General features: G+C 49.8%; 1 protein-coding gene across 1 annotated transcript; it reads right to left on the minus strand.

Annotated features, from left to right (window-relative positions):
• Window positions 1-767: 767 nt before the first annotated feature.
• On the minus strand, window positions 768-15,757 carry CFAP53 (cilia and flagella associated protein 53). Its single transcript, XM_077346776.1, has 8 exons — window positions 15,549-15,757; window positions 14,388-14,617; window positions 12,291-12,464; window positions 7,908-8,211; window positions 6,578-6,796; window positions 5,374-5,590; window positions 4,277-4,379; window positions 768-1,193 (listed from the first exon to the last, which is right to left on the minus strand). Exons 1-8 carry the CDS (start codon window positions 15,615-15,617, stop codon window positions 959-961), a joined length of 1,551 nt encoding a protein of 516 aa, XP_077202891.1. The 5' UTR covers window positions 15,618-15,757; the 3' UTR covers window positions 768-958.
• Window positions 15,758-20,933: the final 5,176 nt, after the last annotated feature.

The raw sequence follows: 20,933 nt of genomic DNA on the forward strand, positions 1-20,933 counted from the left end.
TCTGTCTTCTCTTGGCCCTCTGTCCTTACACTAACCAGGACTAGGATTGCCAGCTCTGGGTTGGGAAATACCTGGAGATTTTGGGAGTGGGGCCTGAGGAGGGTAAGGACTTCAGCAGGCTATAATGTCCTAGAGCCTCTTGTGGCGCAGAGTGGTGAGGCAGCAGACATGCAGTCTGAAAACTCTGCCCATGAGGCTGGGAGTTCAATCCCAGCAGCCGGCTCAAGGTTGACTCAGCCTTCCATCCTTCCGAGGTCGGTAAAATGAGTACCCAGCTTGATTGTTGGGGGGTAAACGGTCATGACTGGGGAAGGCACTGGCAAACCACCCCGTATTGAGTCTGCCAAGAAAACGCTAGAGGGCGTCACCCCAAGGGTAAGACAGGACTCGGTGCTTCCACAGGGGATACCTTTACCTTTTAATGTCCTAGAACCCACCCTCCCAAGCAGCCATTTTCTCCAGGGGGACTGATCTTGCTCACTTGGAAATCAACTCTACTCACAGATCTCCATGAGCCATCTGGAACCTGCCAATTCAAACCAGGGCTGGCCCTGCTTACCTTCTGAGACCTGATAGGAGCAGGCTAGCCTGGTCTATTTAGATCAGAGCAAGGGAGAAGCAGAGGTGGGCTGCTATTGCCTGCCTCTTCATAGCAACCCTGGACTTCCTTGGTGGTCTCCCAGTTTCTAAGGGCCAATCCTGCTTTGCTTCCACGATCTGGCTAGCCTCATCCATCCCCGTCAGCGCTAATGTATTTTTTAAAAATGTTCTTTAAAATTCTACTTTATTAGAAAACAAAAACTGAATAAAGCAGATGACATTTTTCGGAGATGTCATTCCCACCCGCGGCCCCACCCCCAGGTTCCTTGCGTCCTGTACTCACAAGACAAGCAGGGGAAGTTTACACGCAATTTTTTAAATGCCACAAATGGGAACAGCAAAAGAAGAGGGGAAGGGATCAGTTCCCAGGCTGAGACTGGCTGGCCAGCTGCCTTCGCAAAGGATGCAGGTTGATCAGCTTCATGTAAGGCCTCGAAAGGACATCGGCGATCTTCTCTTGCAAGAGCCTCTCCGCTTCCAGGGCCGACTGGTATTCGCGGCGCTCCTCTTGCTTTTCGAAATCCCGGGCTCTCCTGTTGTGTTCTATCTGAGCGTGGAGGTCGTCCCGATATTCCTTCGTTTGCCGCAGGCGCCTGGCGGGAACATCAGAAAAGAGAGCCCCGTGTCAACCACGGCAACAGAAGGAACACAGAAAGGTCCCAGAATGGGTCCATGTCTGTGTAGCTTCCTGGGCGTCGGAAGAAGCGTGAGATGGAGCACAGGGGGAAAGGTTGAAGCTTTAGGATGCTTTGTGCTGATCCTGCGTTGAGCAGGGGGTTGGACTAGATGGCCTGTATGGCCCCTTCCTACTCTATGATTCTATGATTCGATGGCCTGTATGGCCCCTTCCAACTCTATGATTCTATGATTCTATAAGCAGGAAGGGGTTTGTCAGCAGAAATCCCCCTAACCTTGCCCATGTTTGCTGCAGAGCTTGTGTAACAATGAAGGGGGCCATTTCCATTGACTTCTACCTGACTTGCAGCCCCTTCCTCAATTGCGTCTTAGAATAGACTTTCTCAAATTTTCTACCATTGAGAACCTCCTAAACATTCTCGAGGCTTTGAGAAACCCCATAAGTGGTGCCGTCATGCAGAATATGGTTGGGAAGCAGAGCGGTGTACATGCCCACCCAAGGCCTCTCCCCACCCCCTCCAGGCCCATCGTTGGCCATTGGGGGGGGGGACAGATCAAGGTGACCACATATGGTCATATCACCCGGGAAATGTCTAACAAATTTAAAACATATATTAAAAATTCATTAACGCCCACCCCTTTGGAAAACCCTTCCAGGGCTTCTCACGAAACCATAGCTGAGAGATGTTCCTAAAGGTTCTGCAACTTACAGCAGCAGCTTTGGGGATGGGCTACGAGAGGGACTGTAGGGAGACCCATAAACACATTTCGAGCACATTTCGTGGGATCCAGACCATACAGCTCTTGGAAGCGTTTCCACAGTTTTGGAAATCCACACACCATGGCAAGGTAGACCGTGATTTTTTTTTTAAAGCCCATTTCATACGGTGCCTTGAGGCTGAGCTGAAATGCCTACATCGGGGCTAACGTATTAGGTTCAGCTCACTGCAGAGGACAATCATGCCAGGAAAAGCAGAAGGCAGCAACAGGGAGAAGTCCCGCACAAGGCATATTAACTCAGTAAAGGGAGCCACAGCCTTCAATTTGCAAGACCTCCTGGGTCATCTAGTCCAGGAGAAGTCAACCTGTGGTCCTCCAGATGTCCATGGACTACAATTCCCATGAGCCCCTGCCAGCAAATGTTGGCAGGGGCTCATGGGAATTGTAGTCCATGGACATCTGGAGGACCACAGGTTGACTACCCCTGATCTAGTCCAACCCCTAGCCTAGTCCAATGTCGATTGCTAACAGCAACGCTTTCTTCCAAAGTCCAATGCTATGGGGCATCTTCCATCCAGGCGCCAAAGACCTGCTTCCGGTGCCGGCATGGGAGGAGAAGCACAGCCCTGAGTGGAACTGACCCACAGAGTCCAGCCCATTTATCTACAAGCATCCATCCTTGCCTGCCATTTCAAAGTGCAAAGCCTGCTAGGGGAGATGTCATTTCACAGAGAACTTATCATTGAAGGGTGGGGGGCATCTTCCAGGAGGTGCTCCTTTTTCTGAAGGCGGCGGGGGAGTGGAGCGGGGGAGCCCAGAAAGCCCAGGGCAGAATAGCACGAGTGCTCCAGAGCTTGGTACAAAAGGACTTTGTTAAATCGGATGGCTTTGAGGAGACGGCATTGTCATTTTTAACGCCGGCGATGTCCAGCCAGCCTCAGAGCCTGGTAGGTCAAACGTGGATGACAGCTTTATTAAGTGGATGACCCATAGGGGACAAGAGCGATTTGGCAGATCTGTGGCACCCTTTGGAGGTCTGTCTTTCTCTACCCCCAGCCCTGCCCTGTTGAAAGAGCACAGGATAAAGCTGAGCAATTCTCACAATCCTGGGAGCAGCGCATTGAAATGCAGAGCCAAAGGTCTCCATTTCAATCCCTGGCATCTCCGGTTAAGAGGATCAGGCAGGCAGGGGGCAGTGTTAAAGACCTTTGCCTGACAGAATCATAGAATCCCAGAGTGGGAAGGGTCCACAAAGGCCATCTAGTCCCACCTCTTGCTCAATGCAGGATCAGCCTCAAGCATCCCGGAGAAGGATCAGTCCAGCCTCTGCTTGAAGACCACCAGTGAGGGGGAGCTCACCACCTCCTTAGGCAGTCCATTCCACTGCTGAACTACTCTGGCTGTTGAAAAAACATTTTCCTTATATCTGGCAAGTACCATCCTACAAGTAGTTTAAAGCCATTACTGCAGGCCCTCTCCTCTGCTGCCAACAGGAAATGCCCCTCTAAGTGATGACCTTTCCAATACTTCAAGAGAGCCATCCTGTCCCCTCTCCGCCTCCTCTTCTCCTGGCTGAATGTTCAATTCAGGAGAGCAACTGCCTGTTTCAGTAGACAGGTCTGACTTTGATGGGCCAAGGGCATGATCCAGTATCAGGTAGTTTCATGGCTAAAGAAGGCAGGGCTGGGCTGTTGTGGGGAGAGGAAAGGAAGGCAACTTGGACTCCTGAAGGAGTTCCAGTTGCTTTCCTTTAGGCAGTGAAAAACGAGGTATAAAAACCAACCCTTCTTCTTCTTCTTCGCCATGGCCTGCCTCCACGGCACAACCCTGGTATTAATAGAATCATAGAATCATAGAATCATAGAGTTGGAAGGGGCCATACAGGCCATCTAGTCCAACCCCCTGCTCAACGCAGGATCAGCCCTAAGCATCCTAAAGCATCCAAGAAAAGTGTGTATCCAACCTTTGCTTGAAGACTGCCAGTGAGGGGGAGCTCACCACCTCCTTAGGCAGCCTATTCCACTGCTGAACTTCTCTGACTGTGAAAATTTTTTTCCTGATATCTAGCCTATATCGTTGTACTTGAAGTTTAAACCCATTACTGCGTGTCCTCTCCTCTGCAGCCAACAGAAACAGCATCCTGCCCTCCTCCAAGTGACAACCTTTCAAATACTTAAAGAGGGCTATCATGTCCCCTCTCAACCTCCTTTCATTGGAAGTCTCCCATTCAAATATTAGCGGGGCAACCCTGTTTAGCTTCAGACGGCCTGGGGAGAGGGGGCTAGCCCGGGCCATCCAGGTCAGGGCTGAGACAAATTACCTTGCGTATTTCTCGTTTTCTAGACGGTTGTATTCTTGAATGGTGGCCTTTAGCAATTCCTTGTCTTGAAGAAGGGCCTCTTGCTCTTGGGCGTTTCTCTGCACTGGGAAAAAGAGGAGGGAGGAGAGTAGGATCTGGAGATTCACTGACTAATGCAGAAAGGGGCTCGACTGCACATCGACACAGCTTGCCTTAGCTCTGCACTTCAGAGGCTCTCTGTAGTGTAAATTTATTATTATTATTATTATTATTATTATTATTATTATTGGATTTCTAGCCCGCCACTCCCGAAAGGCTTGTGGCGGGTCACAACACATATAATCCCCAATAAAAATTCCCCTAATACAATAAAATAGTTCAAAAGACCTAAAAAAACCTCAGCACAAGAAAACTGAATGGAATGTATAACAATCCCACTTGCCTTTTCACACCTGGCCTCTAGCTAAACAAAGGGTCTCATATTTTCACGCATTGGTAGATCAAACACAATCCAAGTGGGAAAGTGTCTTTGTGCCCAAACTCTGGTCAAGGGGGGTGGTTGGGGTGGGGTCTGAAGGTATAACTAGCCTGGTCTCCTTTGCTATCTTGTCCTAGACAGTGTTTACCTGCCGCTGAAGAGCCTCTTGTGGCGCAGAGTGGTAAGGCAGCAGAAATGTTGTCTGAAAGTTCTGCCCATGAGGCTGGGAGTTCGATCCCAGCAGCCGGCTCAAGGTTGACCCAGCCTTCCATCCTTCCAAGGTCAGTAAAATGAGTACCCAGCTTGCTGCTGGGGGGTAAACGGTAATGACTGGGGAAGGCACTGGCAAACCACTCCGTATTGAGTCTGCCATGAAAACGCTGGAGGGCGTCACCCCAAGGGTCAGACATGACCCAGTGCTTGCACAGGGGATACCTTTACCTTTACCTTTTTGACCTGTCGCTGAATCTTCTGTATTGCTGCTTTCCCCTAAATAAAGACTGACTTGGGTTTTATCTCAGCCCTTGGGTTTCCTGCTGGTTTGTCTTAAGGGGTTTTTGGGAACTGCACTCCAGGGTGGTGACAGTGCTAAATAAAGGACGTGTGCTAAGTAAAGAACCAATAAAGAAGGTGTCCTTACGTCTCTCCTGGACCTGAAGCTGCCTCGTATCCATCACTTCCTTCATGAGGCGCTCGCGGGCCTCCTTCCCTCGCTTCTCCCGCTCGGCTCTCTTGGCCCACATCCTGGCCATCTCCTCCTCCCGCAACTTGTCCATCTCTTTCTCCAGGCGTCTCTCCTCCTCCAGCTGCTCCGCCAGGTATGCCTGATACATCTGCTGCTCTCTCAAGAGCTCCTTCTGCAAAGGGCAGACAAGGCAAAGTGGTCAAAGGCAGGTGGGGAGGGGAGGGCACCAACACTGACCTCAGGCACAGGAGGTGTTAACAGCTTGGCTGTGGCTAACCCTAAACAGCTTTTGCCTCTGACATTCCGGTTTGACCTTCTGGCCATCCAAAGCGTTCCACAACCATTGTCTTCCTGCACAACTAGTGGCGACTTGTCCCGAATGACAAGGAGCAGGGCTTACTGGCAGAGCATCTGCTTTGTGCCCAGGAGATTTGGGGATCAGTCCCTGGACCAGGTGAGTCAAAAGGTGCTCTGGTGCTGGGAAGGCCTCCCTTGGTCGGATGCTCTAGGGCAGTGGTCCCCAACCTTTTTATCACCGGAACTGGTCAACGCTTGACAATTTTACTGAGGCCCGGGGGGGGGGGGGTAGTCTTTTGCCGAGGTACTTCACCACCGCCTGAGCCCCTGCTCCACTTGCTTTCCCGCCGGTGCCCCTGACTTCCCACCACCCGCTGGGGGGCGCTGCCAGCAGCAGCTGTGCAGTGCTACGCCAAGGGGGAGCCCCAGCCATGGCGGCTGCTGGAGAGCACCAAAGGTGAGCCGGCGGCAGAGTGGCAGAGCAGCCCCCAAAGCAGCAGCCAGGGAGGAGGACGAGGAGGAGCCGCGGCCTGGTACCGACTGATCCACGGACCGGTCCAGGTCCCCTGGGGACCACTGCTCTAGAGAGCTTCTGCCAGTCCAAGCAGACCCTGCTGAGCTCTTCAGACCAGGACTTGGGGCAAGGGATTAAAAAATTAGCTTAAAATTTGAAAAACGAACCAGTGTCCCCCCCACACAAGGACATCATGTTGAAGGGATGTCCAGAAGCTATGGCAGGAGCTCTAGAAATCGCCGGCAAAACCATAGAGTTCCTGGCCATTCCCAGAGCTACAAGGAGGTGGAAAACCGGGAAGTCTCGCTTGTTGGGATCCAAGCGCCCCGCCCAGCCCTGTGGCCTTACTTTCCGTCTCTTTTGCCCTTCCGTGTCCTCCTGGGACTGCTTCATGATGTGATCCAGGACCTTCATGTCCAGCGCCAGCTCCTCCTGCCTGGCCCGGTTGAGGCGCTTCATCTTCTCCTGCACGGAAGCCATCAGCATCTCCCCGCATTCCCTCAGCTTCCGCCGCCTCTCGATCTCAGCACGTTCGTCTTCCAGCTTCAACAGATGCCGTTCCTCCTCCTGCAGGGGTGGCGAGGGGAGCCCTTAACTCTCAGTTCCTTCCTCTGGCCATCCCATTGCTCCACCTCCTAGCAGTCACTAGAGAACCCATCCGGCCCTCCCTCTGGGGGGTCCTAAACTGATGTCACTCTGCAGGCACACCAAAGCACAGGAGGCAGAAGAAAGACACAGGGAGTGGCTGCATTAAATGGGTAGCCGTGTTGGTCTGAAGTAGCACAATAAAATTCGAGCTTGCACTCGAAAGCTCACACCCTTAATAAATCTTTGTTGGTCTTAAAGGTGCTACTGGACTCTGGTTTTATTGTGCTACTTCAGACCAACACGGCTACCCATTTGAATGGATCACTTACACTACGGCATAACGTGGTAGCCAGAATTACTCCCGACCAAGCCCAGATCAAGAGGAGCAAGCGTACCAAGGCCCAGATGCTGCCCTCGCCTTGATCCCTGTGGGCAAAGGAAAGCTGCATTTCCTACACTAATCTTCTGCTCAAGTTGGGGATTGTGAGAGCTTCTCTTCACCTAAAGTGATGCTTCACTGCAAGTAGCTGAAGCATAGCTGCCTGCTCTTTTGCACCCAGGAAGAGGACGTTACCCCAAACGAGGGTATACAGAAAAGCAAGAAGAGGCTGGCAGCCCACTGGAGGTCAAGAAACCCACTTGCCCCCCCCCCTACCATCACAGGGAATATTTCCCTCTCCTCCTTCTATGCCCAGTCGCTGGATGTTGAGTCACACCGACCTCCATTCCAGTACAACTTCCTTTGCCTGATGGAGGCCCTTGGTGCCTCCCCCTCCTGTTGCAGCTGGTGAGGAATCACAAACCTTGGCCAGGTTGGCTAGCGCACCTGGGTGTCATTTATAACTTGGCTCACTTGCTTGAGCCACGCAGGCCATTCTATTCTGCATGCTCCCTGCTTCACAAAGGCAGTCGCAGGGGGCCGAATAGGTGGTCTTGCCCTCAGTTGGGCAGAGGGATCTGATTTACTCCCTTCCCAACCCCCTGATTCCTCCCGCACTGTGACCTGGCACGATGTCTGCCCCGTAGGAACCTCCTCTCATTGCAAGGGAAGCCCCGCGCACAACAACAGGGGAGGAGCCGGCCGCATTACCATATACTTCGCCTCCTCATCCTTGAGTCGCTGCTCCTCTTGCCGCTGGGCTTCCGCCACCGCTCTCTGGGTGCTCAGCATGTTCAGCATGTCGGAATTCCGCGCGTTTCGGTTCCTCTCTTCCTCTGCGGCTCGCTTCTCCTTGGCCAGCCGGTCCTCCTCCCAGAGAGCCAGGTAGGTGGCCTCCTCCTGCTCCCGCTGCTTCTTCAGCTCCTCCTTCAAGGCCAGCTGGGCCAGGCGGTCTTCGCAAACTTCCATCAGGTGCTTCTGGCTCCACTGTGTGCGGAGCTCCTCACAGTCCGCTCTGAAGGCCCAGGGAAGGACAGGGGGAAGGGATCAGAAATGCAGGAGAGCCAGTTTGGTGTAGTGGTTAGGAGTGCGGAGTTCTAATCTGGCGAGCCGGGTTCAATTCTGCCCTCCCCCAGCTGGGTGCCCTTGGGCTCGCCATGAAAAATAAACCGTGCAAACCTGCAAGGTCCATAATATTTAATATGAAATTCATGTTCATGCATCTTTGGGGTGTCTGTTTCTCCCTTGCTGTTTGCCTGATAAGGCCTTTGCACATTCTATTTTAGAGCTGCTTGAATTTTTGTCATCCTTTACCATCTTGTTAGTCTGCTATTAGGAAGTGCCATGCACAAGGTCTCAGAATAAGTTGTAAATAGACAAGGGAACAAACTGCAGAATCATTTGACAGCATTGGCACAAAGAATGCTTTGCAGGATTACTGGCAACCGTTCCCTCCTGTTATTCACCTTTCTGTCAAGCATCTTTAAGAAGCCCTTTAGTCCCACAAAAATCCTTGCCTGCCTTTCTCTCCAGGTTCTGGTTACCCTAGTCTCCTGCCCACCTGTCCAATATAAATTTAACATCTTCTCCACAGGCTACAATCTTTCTGCAACTTCGTAAGAGCCAGCCTGGTGCGGTGGTTAGAATGTCAGACCAGGATCTGGGAAATCCAGGTTCAAATCCTGACTTGTGCCATGGAAGTTTGCAAACACAGAGTTAAGAATCTGGTGGGTGGCCACGTTGGTCTGAAGCAATACTGCTGAAGAATACTTAGAATTAAAATTTGTTGGCCTTAAAGGTACTGCTGGACTCAAACTTTGTTCTAGAATTAAGGGTGTCAGACTGGGACCTGGGAGACCCCGAGTTCAAATTCCTATTCTGCTGTAGAAACTTGTTCATAAGGTGACCTTGGGCCAGACACACATGCTCAGCCTAACCTACTTCACAGGTTGCTGTCAGGATAAGACAGAGAGAAGGATACAAGCTGGTTTTGGTCCCCACTGGGATGAAAGACGGGTTACAAACAAAGAAAATAAAGCTTCCTGGGGAGGACATATAAACTGAATGAATATATAAATTGAATGAATGAAATTTTTAAAAGGAAACAGGTCAGAATCTGGCCAGTGCTTTGATGGGAAACCTTCTGAGAATGCTTATAGGCTGTCTTGAATGTCACAGAGAAACAGGATCAATGCCCTCCTCCAACAAACATCTCCCAGCACAAACCTTTTAAAAGCGAGGATACTAAGCGAGGATATTGATAATTTCAGATTTCATTATTTTACCCTGGCAAAACAACAAGGGGAACTCATTTAAGGGTTGGGACTTCTTTTTTTTGGCGGGGGGGGGGGTGTCCTAAATGAGATGTAGGGTTGCCAACTCCGAATAAAGAAATTCCTGGTGAATTGGAAGGTGCAGCCAGGGCTTGGGGAGGGGCTTCATCAGGGCACAACGCTGTGGCATCCACCCTTCAAAGCAGCCATTTCCCCTAAAGAAACCCATTTCTGTTGGCTGGAGATCTGTTGGAATCCCAGATCTCCAGCTCCTCCCTGGAGGCTGGCAACGCTGATGCAAAGCAAAGTGGATCAAGGGGAGAGAGAAGAGGAAAAGCCCTTGATGATACTTTGGAGAATAAACACAATTGTTATAAGGAACAATTGTAAAAATTAATTGACTGTTGGCTCACCAGCCCGAGTCGGTGGGAGTGATTGATTCTGCTGGAAAGATGCCTCGACCTTGAATGAGGGCAGCCGGAAGGCTCCTATTAATGGGCGAGGATGAGAGGGGGGGGGCTAGGAAAAGCTGTAGGAAGGCTGTTAAAGAACATTCTCACCACCCAAAAGGAGGCCACTGTGCCCCTCTGTACTGACCGACTCTGTGGCCCCGCAGGCCTCCAGTTCTCACAGGCTAACCAGCGTTTTCCAAAAAAGCTTTGGAGCGACCGGCCTACATACAACCAATGTTTACTTTACATTTTGGCGCAAGACCTGCCAAATAACTTCTGCTGCAGCTTCTGCTTCGCCCCCTGTGGGACACGCCATTAAGCATCTGCTGTTGATCTGGGCTGAATTTGAAGATGCAGCCGTTTCAGTTGACTCGGCGAAGAAAAGCCGGAGTTCCGCTGCCGATCAGCTGGGAGATGCTGGGAGATCGCAGAGAAGCAAGATCAAAGTGACACAGATATTGGCGTAAAGAATTGCTGCTTCAGGAGGGGTGAGGGAGAAACCCCAGGGTTTCACGAAACCCCGCCATAATATACATGGTTCACAATCCCGTTAACAGAAAGCCGATTAAGGCTGTTGGACAAACAACATGAATGATTAGGATCTCTAAGAAGCAAGGCAAGAGTTAAATCGAACTACTGGCCCGCCTGGTCATGTTCGTACCAAATAGCTCTGTTCTTGCTCTATCCTCTCCGAACAATTCCTCCAGCGTAGCTTTACAGGATCCAATAAACATCAGCTTCCCCAGATGGCTCTTCAACAACTGTTCTAAGCTGCTGTCCTGCAGGCAAGTCTGCAGTTTTAGTTTTCTTCGCGTAGGTCGCAAGCCGAATGTGTGCCCCTTGTGAACACTGGCCCGTTTTTATGGGACTAAAGCAGAACCGCAGGGACTACGGCCTTCTCAGTGAGTACACTAAAATAGGAGAAAGGAGGGCATTCCCGGAGCGCTTTGTTTCATGGCATTCTAATTATCTTTAATATAAAAAAGAAGTGCCCCCTGCTGCTGAAATGGGGACGGTTAATGAACAAAACTTTCCGTGGGAGTCTCTAGTCAAAAAGCGCAAACAGATTCCCATCTACAGTTGAGGGTTTTTTTTTTTCTAGCAAGGATGAATGCTCTCCTGTCAGCAATCTGCAAATTGCATTCTAGCACAGCTACTGTGGTTGTGGACAGGGAGAACCTGAAACACTGGATCGTGGGTTTTATATTGTCCAGGATGTGACCTAGGAAGTGTGAAATGGTTGGAGCCAATCTTGAAGAATCAGAACCTAAGGAATTCCTAAGAGAGGCCATATTGGGTCAGGCCAATGGCCCATCCAGTCCAACACTCTGTCTCACGCAGTGGCCAAAAACCCAGGGGTCATTAGGAGACCCACCAGCAGGACCGGGATTTAGCATCTGTTGACTGAACTAAGATTGCACTGTTTTTAATATTTCTCCAAGGATTACATTAGCCAGGGCACAATTCTCCTCGGTGGTAATTATGTGGAAGGGGAGGCTGATTTTTTAAACAATGAAGAGTTTTTAAAGGGCTGGCTCTCTTTTGGAAATGAGGTTGGCTGTAAAAATCTGCAGAAATCTATTATTATTATTATTATATTAAAATAATTTAGCGTGACCTCCCTTGAGATCGTAGGACAAACGAGTCGACTGTTTAATGAATGGAAAGGAAGCAGGAACAGCAAATAAAACACAATTGTTGCCAGATTCATTTAAGGAAAAGGATCGGTAATGATTTCCGCAGGGAACTTCACCCAGAGCGGCAGAAATGATTGACGGCCCCTCCAACCAATACATCGGTTTAGTTCCAAACAGCAAGCCACGCGCTCAGCGGAGACACAGTTCTGGTGTTCCAAATGTTCACCAGCTTAATTGATAAGCCTGATCCGCTGGCATTGAACTGGCAAGTCGTGACCCATACGAGGTGGGCCATGTAACTGGAAGCACGACCGTTTTCTTTTCAGTTTAACTATTGCCTTCAGGGCTTTAACAGCAGGAAAGGCCTCGCCTGGGCAGCTCAGGCTAGCTTCATCCGCCATTTTCTCCAGGCGAATTGATCTCTATCATCTGGAGATCAGATGCAATACTGGGAGTTTTCAAGGTCCCACCTGAAGATTGGTAACCCTGCTCCAAAATCATCTCCCAGGACCTTTAAGGCAGGGGTAGTCAACCTGTGGTCCTCCAGATGTCCATGGACTACAATTCCCATGAGCCCCTGCCAGCGTTTGCTGGCAGGGGCTCATGGGAATTGTAGTCCATGGACATCTGGAGGACCACAGGTTGACTACCCCTGCTTTAAGGCACCCAGAACCCACCGCTTGAGGAAGATGCCTCTCCTGACAGGGCCTCCTCATCTTGTGACCAACTTACCTGAACTGCTGCTCCCGTTTTTCACTCACGATCTTCCGCCTCTCTTCTTCCCGATTCTCTCTCAGTAATTTTGCTTTCTGTAACATTTTCTGTTTTCTGTCCTCGGTGGTTTCTTCCATCGACTCCATTTCCACTATGTAACCCCTTTCCTCCTTTTCCAGGAGATCCCGGAGCCTGGAAAATGTTATGCTCTTGGCATCAAAACCGCATTGCTTTGACACTTATCCAGAATACAGAACAAAAAAGCATGGTTACCTGTGGGACCGTTTCCCCCCTTATATTCCCCAGAGAGCACTGAGATCTCAGAACAACATCTGCTCAAGGCAAGGCCTCCAGCTCGAAAGAGGTGAAGTTAGCCCAGGCCCCAGCCTTATAGAAAGAGCTACCAGAGCTACCAGAGGGGCAGCACATAAAACGGATAATAAATGAATAAATACACAAGTACATTTAACAGACACAAGGATCTTACAGCGTGCGTAGTCAACCTGTGGTCCTCCAGATGTTCATGGACTATAATTCCTATGAGGCCCTGCCAGCATTTGCTGGCAGGGGCTCATGGGAATTGTAGTCCATGAACATCTGGAGGACCACAGGTTGACAACTCCTGTCTTAAAGAAATAACAACATAAAATCGAGTTGGAAGGGACCTCATGGGTCATCTAGTCCATCCCCCTGCACTATGCAGGACACTCACAACCCTCTCGCTCATCCACTGTAACCTGCCACCCCCTTGAGCCCTCTCAGAATCAGCCTCTCCGTCAGATGGCTATCCAGCCTCTGTTAAAAAATTTCCAAAGATGGAGAACCCACCACCTCCCGAGGAAGCCTGTTCCACTGAGGAACCACTCTAATGGTCAGAAACGTATTCCTGATATTTAGACAGAATTTCTTTTGAATTAATTTAATCCCATTGGATCTGGTTCATCCCTCCAGAGCAATCATACATTTGGGTTCAATTCCTATAAGTAGGGCCGGTTTATCTATGTAGCACATGCTAAGGGCCCTGCACTTTGAGGGGCCCCACATGGTACCTTCCTCCCATAATCTGTAGCCTCTCCCCCACCCCCGTTCTCCTCTTTAGGGGCACTCAGACATCTCTTTCCACTTTTGGAGGCCTTTCTGCCCCCAGTACAGCTGCTCCTGCCATAACTGTACTCTGCTAGGGCCCCCCAAATTCTTAAACTGGCTTTGTTGCAAATCCTTAAACCACTCCTGCCTGTAAGGCCCTTGTATCTCTTAAACATCTTCATTATGTTATTGCTGTCAGCCATTCAGTTGTGTCCAGCTCTTGGCAATTTCATGGCACAGCTGTCACAAGCTGTCATTATACTGTGTACTAATTCACAGGAAAGCTAATTCACAGGAAAGCTATGGCAAATCTAGACAGCATCCTAAAAAGCAGAGACATCACCTGCCAACGAAAGTGTGTCTAGTCAAGGCTATGGTCTTCCCAGTCACACTGTATGGCTGTGAAAGTTGGACCATAAGGAAGGCCGAGCATCAAAGAATTGAGGCTTTTGAACTCTGGTGCTGGAGAAGACTCTTGCGAGTCCCTTGGACTTCAAAGCAAACAAACTGGTCAGTCCTAGAGGAGATCAGCCCTGACTGCTCCTTAGAAGGCCAGATCCTGAACATGAAACTCAAATACTCTGTCCACCTCCTGAGAAGGAAGACTCCCTGGAGAAGAGCCTAATGCTGGGAGCGATTGAGGGCAAAAGAAGAAGGGGACGACAGAGAATGAGGTGGCTGGATGGAGTCACTGAAGCAGTCAGTGCGAGCTTAAATGGACTCCGGGGAATGCTAGAGGACAGGAAGGCCTGGAGGATCATTGTCCATGGGGTCGCGATGGGTCGGACACGACTTCGCACCTAACAACACTTCACTGCCCAGCTCTTGCTTATATATGTGGACTTGTAATCCCCATTTCATTTTGTGTGAGGAAGTGTGCTCTGCATGTGCACACTTGTGCACTGAAGAAAATGTGACTGGTTTTCCACGTGCCACTGGACTCACACTTAGGGCAGGATTCACTGCACTAGTTGCTTTTATATTATTTATATTATTTAAAATCATCCACCAACAGCCACCCCGGACTACCTCTCTCTTCTTTCGTCGGTCTCAGCCAGGAAGCCCCGCAGTTCGGCATTCACCTTCTTCTGCACCAGGCGGTGGAGCCGCTTGCGTTCGTTCAGTTCCTCCCGTTGGTTGATCTGGAGGCCCAGGAGGTGGGCCTTGGCATAGAGCGCAGCTGCATGGCGGCGCCTGTCTTGTGCCCTCCATATATTGATTTCCCGGCATGGAAGGCTTTGCTGTGGAGATTTGGCAGCCTGGGGTGGGGGGGGGGGGAAAGCATGTCTTTGAGGATTGAGGGGAGCATAAGGCAACTTTTCCCACCCTTAGAAACAATGGCGGATGTGCAAAACAGATCATGCAAATAGACTTGCTCTGCATAATTCAAAGAGGTTGTCTATGGCAGCCTTCCTCAACCTTTTTACTGTTGAGACCCCCTAAACATTCTTCAGGCTTCGAGAAACCCCAGAAGTGGCAGAATCATGCAGAATATGGCTGGGAAGCACCCCCACCCGGGGTTCCTCCTCTCCTCTGCCAGGTTCATCATTGGCCATTTGGGGGCTCATAAGGTAAAGGTAAAGGTATCCCCTGTGCAAGCACCGGGTCATGTCTGACCCTTGGGGTGACGGCCTGTAGTGTTTTCATGGCAGACTCAATACGGGGTGGTTTGCCAGTGCCTTCCCCAGTCATTACCATTTACCCCCCAGCAAGCAAGCTGGGTACTCATTTTACCCACCTCGTAAGGATGGAAGGCTGAGTCAACCCTGAGCCGGCTGCTGGGATCGAACTCCCAGCCTCATGGGCAGAGCTTCAGACAGCATGTCGGCTGCCTTACCACCCTGCGCCACAAGAGGCTCAAAACACCCAATAAATAACAATTTTTAAAAAATGTATAAAAAACTAACTCCCATCAATTCGGGGACCCTTCCAGGGCTGTCAAGAAACCCGAGTTTCACAGAACTCTGATTGAGAAAGCCTGGACTACATTTCCCATGAGCCTCTGACAACATGGCCATGTATAACAGGGATGACGGTGGCTCTCCAGATGCCCCAGGGGCTCATGGGAATTGTTGTCCATGGGCAGCTGGAGAGCCACCCTTTGGGCACTTGTTGAGGACTAACCGCTTTTCAGCCGGGGGGGGGGGCAGTCCCCTAAATACCCTCCCACCCCGAGCCCCACTGACTCACTATGGCTATGGACTGCGGCTTCGGGCCCTTCACCTCCCGCCTCAAGCGGCGGCTCCCCTCGCTCAGCATCTCTTCGTCCTCCTTTCCGCGGCGCGGCAACGGACGCGATGCCCGTCGCCGTGGTAACCGGGTAGCATCAGGGGCGGGACGCCGGAATGACGTCAGGCGCCGCAGCCGAAGCCTCTTCCGAGACGCGCCACCAGTCGCCTTGGTAACCGGCTACCGTGAGAGGCGGGACGCCGGGATGACGCCAACGCGCCCGCCAGGTGTTTCTGACGAGCGTCCCGGGAAGGGCCCAGCCTCGGGCGGCGCATGCGCAATTGCGAAACTGGAACTAGACAATGCGCGCATGCGCAGAGGGGTTGCAAAGTTTGGTCCTGGGTATGACGTTTCGTTTGAATGCACGCTCATTCCGGTGCGTGGAAACCGATTGCCTCAAGGGTTACCTGTAGTGGAGGCTTGGATGCTCATTTGCTGGCGCTCACAGGTGCTGACAACAGCTGGAGTCCCGTTTCAGCAGATCTTACCGCCCAGTTACTTAGTTTTGTTTAGTTTTAGATTTATATACCGCCACTCATGGCAATTGCCATCCCGTGGTGGTTTACAATATAAAACAGTAAATAATCACAATAGAATCCCATAATTCCCCAATAAAAATTACCAGACAATAAAAAGAACAATAAATGGTGGCATAAACTGCGAAAACTTCTGTGTCTTCTCTTTTGCTCACCCTTCTTGGCAACTAACCCCCCACCCAATGCAACCCCATAGATAAGGCTTCAGGGAAAGTGTTTCCATGTACCTGAAGAAGCATGCATGCACCTGAAAGCTGCTTAAACTTTGTGGGCCTTCCAAGATTCTTTAGGGCAGGGCTAGTCAACCTGTGGTCCTCCAGATGTCAATGGACTACAATTCCCATGAGCCCCTGCCAGCATTCGCTGGCAGGGGCTCATGGGAATTGTAGTCCATGGACATCTGGAGGACCACAGGTTGACTACCCCTGCTTTAGGGGCCACTAGCCTTGGTGACTGAGGAACCTCCACATTCAGAGATATTCAGCCTCTCAATCCCAGAGCCAGGAGGCGAATCCAAGGGAAGGTCTCAGCCTCCATGCCCTATTGTTGGTTTTCCAGGGGAAGTGGTCAGCCACTGGGTGAGACAGGATGCTGGACTAGATTGACCATTGATCTGATCCAACAGGGCTCTTTTGTTATTCTTATGGAGGCCTCACCCTCTCTGCCCTGTTGCTGGCCTTCCAAAGGGACTGGTTGGCCCCTGGGTGAGACAGGATGCTGGACTAGAGGGACCCCTAGTCTGATCCAGCAGGGCTCTTCTGATATTCTTAATGGAGGCCTGGGAATAAATGTACTATTCTGTGATTTCCAATCCCAGCCCCCCAAACCACTCTTTTGATCAAAGAGTAATTAGAAGCTGGCACCAAATGCCTGAAAAGAGAGAAAGAAATCATTCATTGGATTTTAGGAAGAAATTGAGAAAAGCTAAATTAAGAAAATTTCTCTGAACAGCCCTGAGTACATCTGCTGAAACACACCTTAACTAGTGGGCAGTGGATTCTTGTGTGATTCACAGCCAGCAACCTAAAACCAAAAGACACAGAGAAATGAAATTTTATTTATGAATGGCCAATGTCACAATTAGAGGGAAGGAAACATAGCAGATAATTTTTCTGACTGTAGAGCATGAATGTATCATACATTGAGTGGATAGCTGTGTTAAATCCAGTGGCACCTTTAAGGCCCACAAAGATTTATTCAAGGCTTCCATGAGCACAGTACTCAAATTGGACTCGATTTTTGTTGTATAACATCTAAGAGGCATTGAAAATTACTGTGGGTGAACATTCTGGTGCAGTTTCTTATCAAGAAACATTTATAATACACTTTTGGGGGGAACTATCCTGCTGCTCCCTGGAGAAGAGCCTAATGCTGGGAGCGATCGAGGGCAAAAGAAGAAGGGGACGACAGAGAATGAGGTGGCTGGATGGAGTCACTGAAGCAGTCGGTGCGAACTTAAATGGACTCCGGGGAATGGGAGAGGACAGGAAGGCCTGGAGGATCATTGTCCATGGCAGGGGTAGTCAAACTGCGGCCCTCCAGATGTCCATGGACTACAATTTGCTGGCAGGGGCTCCTGGGAATTGTAGTCCACGGACCTCTGGAGGGCCGCAGTTTGACTACCCCTGGTCCATGGGGTCACGATGGGTCGGACAAGACTTTGCATCTAACAACAACAACATCCTGTTGTGTTCAAATCACTTTACATTATTAGAAGATCTCCATCCCCGAGAGGCAGGAAAAGTTTTACTCTCAAAAATTTAATAAAACTGCGTAAGCTGGTTATTGTATGAATCATTACTGACACCTAGTGGTTTTCTGGTTAGACTACAGTTCTACACAGAGTTTAAACCCATTACTGTGGGTCCTATCCCCTGCTGCCAACAGAAACTACTCCCTACCCTCCTCCAAGTGACAACACTTCAAATGCTTAAAGAGAGTAATCATATCTCTCCCCCCCCCGCAACCTCCTATTAGCAGTGTAGAAAAACTTTTTTGAATAATTCAGTTTTGCATAATTTGCAAGAAGCCAGGAGAGGGGGGCCATCCTGTCCTCCGGTTAGTTTGTCCTCTGTCCTCTTTTGGCAGAGCATTCCAGAAGGCCAGGGCCAAGGTCGAAAAGGGTAAACATAAAAATTATAATTTGTTATGGAAGCACGGAAGCTTTACATGGTATCCCCAATTATCCACATCCAGTTAGGGGGGAAATGCAATTTAGAGAAATTAGACAAATGATCTGACGCCAGTGGTCAGGAACCCAAATGTTGAGCTACAAATCAATATTAAAAAATCATAACAAATACTTATTAAACAAAGTGCACTGATACAATATATTGAAAATAAAGTAAAAACAAAACATCTCTTAATGCACATGACAGAATAGATCAAACGTGTTTCGACCCATAGGGGTCTTCCTCAGTGTTCAAATTATTGTGTGAAATTCTCTTTTGTACAAGATCAAAATCTAAAGGCTTGCTGGGTGGTAAAGAAAAATCTGTTCCGTGTAGCTCTAACTAGCTTTTTATGGCACACATGGAAATGCACTCTTGTTGTTGTTATTGTTATGTGCGAAGTTGTGTCCGACCCATCGCAACCCCATGGACAATGATCCTCCAGGCCTTCCTGTCCTCTACCATTCCCCGGAGTCCATTTAAGTTTGCACCGACTGCTTCAGTGACTCCATCCATCCACCTGATTCTCTGTCGTCCCCTTCTTCTTTTGCCCTCGATCGCTCCCAGCATTAGGCTCTTCTCCAGGGAGTCCTTCCTTCTCATGAGGTGCCCAAAGTATTTGAGTTTCATCTTCAGGATCTGGCCTTCTAAGGAGCAGGCAGGGCTGATCTCCTCTAGGACTGACCGGTTTGTTCGCCTTGCAGTCCAAGGGACTCACAAGAGTCTTCTCCAGCACCAGAGTTCAAAAGCTTCAATTCTTTGACACTTGGCCTTCCTTATGGTCCAACTTTCGCAGCCATACACTCTAATCAAGCACTCTTGATTAGAGTTAGGCAAAAGCTGAAAGTGGTGGCCTCAAATAATACATATTTTAGAAGGTGGTGTCAAGATTTCAGACTTGTAAATAGAAAACACCTCTGTGTTGCAAGAAGGCAGTTTTATTCAAGCTGTTCTCTCAGGACGTTCTAGAAGAATCTGGCACCCACAAGTTAAACAGGTACATTTATTCCTTCAGTTTCCCGCCCTTCCCAGAACCGTTAGGTTCACACAAGCAAGCCACACTATCTACGGGTCCAGGTGCAGAGTCTGGGAGCAGCGCCAGGGGAGATAACTGGGCAGCGAGCAATAACCTTGAGAGGCGCGCCGAAATCTAACAAGCAGCATGGTTACTGTGAAAGGACAAAATGGTTACAGAGGTGGTCAGCGCAAAGAGTTACAATTGCTACAATCAAGACAGGAACCAGGGGATTCTGACAGGTGGGCTCCAAATTATATACTTTAGAAACACACCTAACAGATGCCCAGTGTCCCCCAGTGAGAGACAATTCCCTTAATCTTTTCCCTCCCAGAACCTCTTGCATGCTGTTACAATATCCAACAGATTTCGGGGATGGAGCCTCTCAAGGGTGGGGTTTGGGGCATCATGCCATAGAGCCTCATTTCCAAACTGGCCATTTTTACCAGGTGAGTTGATTTCTGTCACCTGGAGGTCAGTTGTAATAGCAAGTCAACCCCCCACCTAAAGGCTTGCAATCTGTTGGTGGCATTAGATCACTGCTGAGGTCCTCCCACTTCCTCAGATCTCCATTCCAATGGCAAACTTGTAGTGATCTCTCTTTAAAATTTCTCCTTCTTCCGCATTCCTATTCTTCTGGGGGAGTATCATTTCAAGATTCACACCTGTCCAAATGTTTTCATTTCTGTAGAGCGTTCTGGGTGATACTGGCCATACCAGACAAGCGGTTGCTAAATCCGACTCTTTGCAAAAGTGGAGTTCTTCCGCAACAGAGAAGCATTGGGGCCCTGTCAGAATGCAGCTGCAGTGGAATAGTTGAGCAGTGGACTAGGCTACCTAAGGAGGTGATGAGTTCCCCACACTGGCAGTCTTCAAGCAAAGGTTGGATACACACTTTTCTTGGATGCTTTAGGATAGCGATCCCCAACCTGTGGGCAGCGGACCACATGTGGTCCGTTGACTAATTGGAGGTGGACCGCAAAGGACGTCTTCTCCCCCCCCCCCCCCCGGCCCTTTACTTCATCCCCCCCCCCCGGCCCTTTACTTCATCCCCCCCGGCCCTTTACAACACACTTTGGGTGTCATTGTCTCCCATCACTCCCAGATGGGATTATCTCGTTGCAAAGAAACAAGCTCAGACTTCCCATTGATTTGTCATTGTCATGAGTTAAAATTTCCATGAAAATAAAATGTTCCTTATGTTCATTGTTGTGGCGTGTCTGTCTCTTATTTTGAAGGGATGTTTAAACATTACCATAGCGATCAGAGAGCGTTAGGGCAGTGGTTGAGAGTAGAGGAGTAAACTACCCCCCCCCCCACTGGACCTCAGTAAAATTGTCAAGCGTTGAGTGGTCCCCAGTCGTAAAAAGGTTGGGGACCACTGCTTTAGGATGCTTAGGGCTGATCCTGCGTTGAACAGGGGGTTGGACTAGATGGCCTGTATGGCCCCTTCCAACTCTATGATTCTGTGATTCTATGATTCTATTCTATGCATCCTCTTTTCAACTGCAGCAGATTCACGGGAGCAGAGCATGTGCCGAAGCAAGACCAAACTGTCCCCCCCCCACACACACACACACATATGCATGCTTGCATGTTAGTGCAGGGCCCTGTAAGCGTCTGT

The sequence above is a fragment of the Paroedura picta genome, chromosome 7 (assembly GCF_049243985.1).
Source record: "Paroedura picta isolate Pp20150507F chromosome 7, Ppicta_v3.0, whole genome shotgun sequence".
NCBI lineage: Eukaryota > Metazoa > Chordata > Lepidosauria > Squamata > Gekkonidae > Paroedura > Paroedura picta.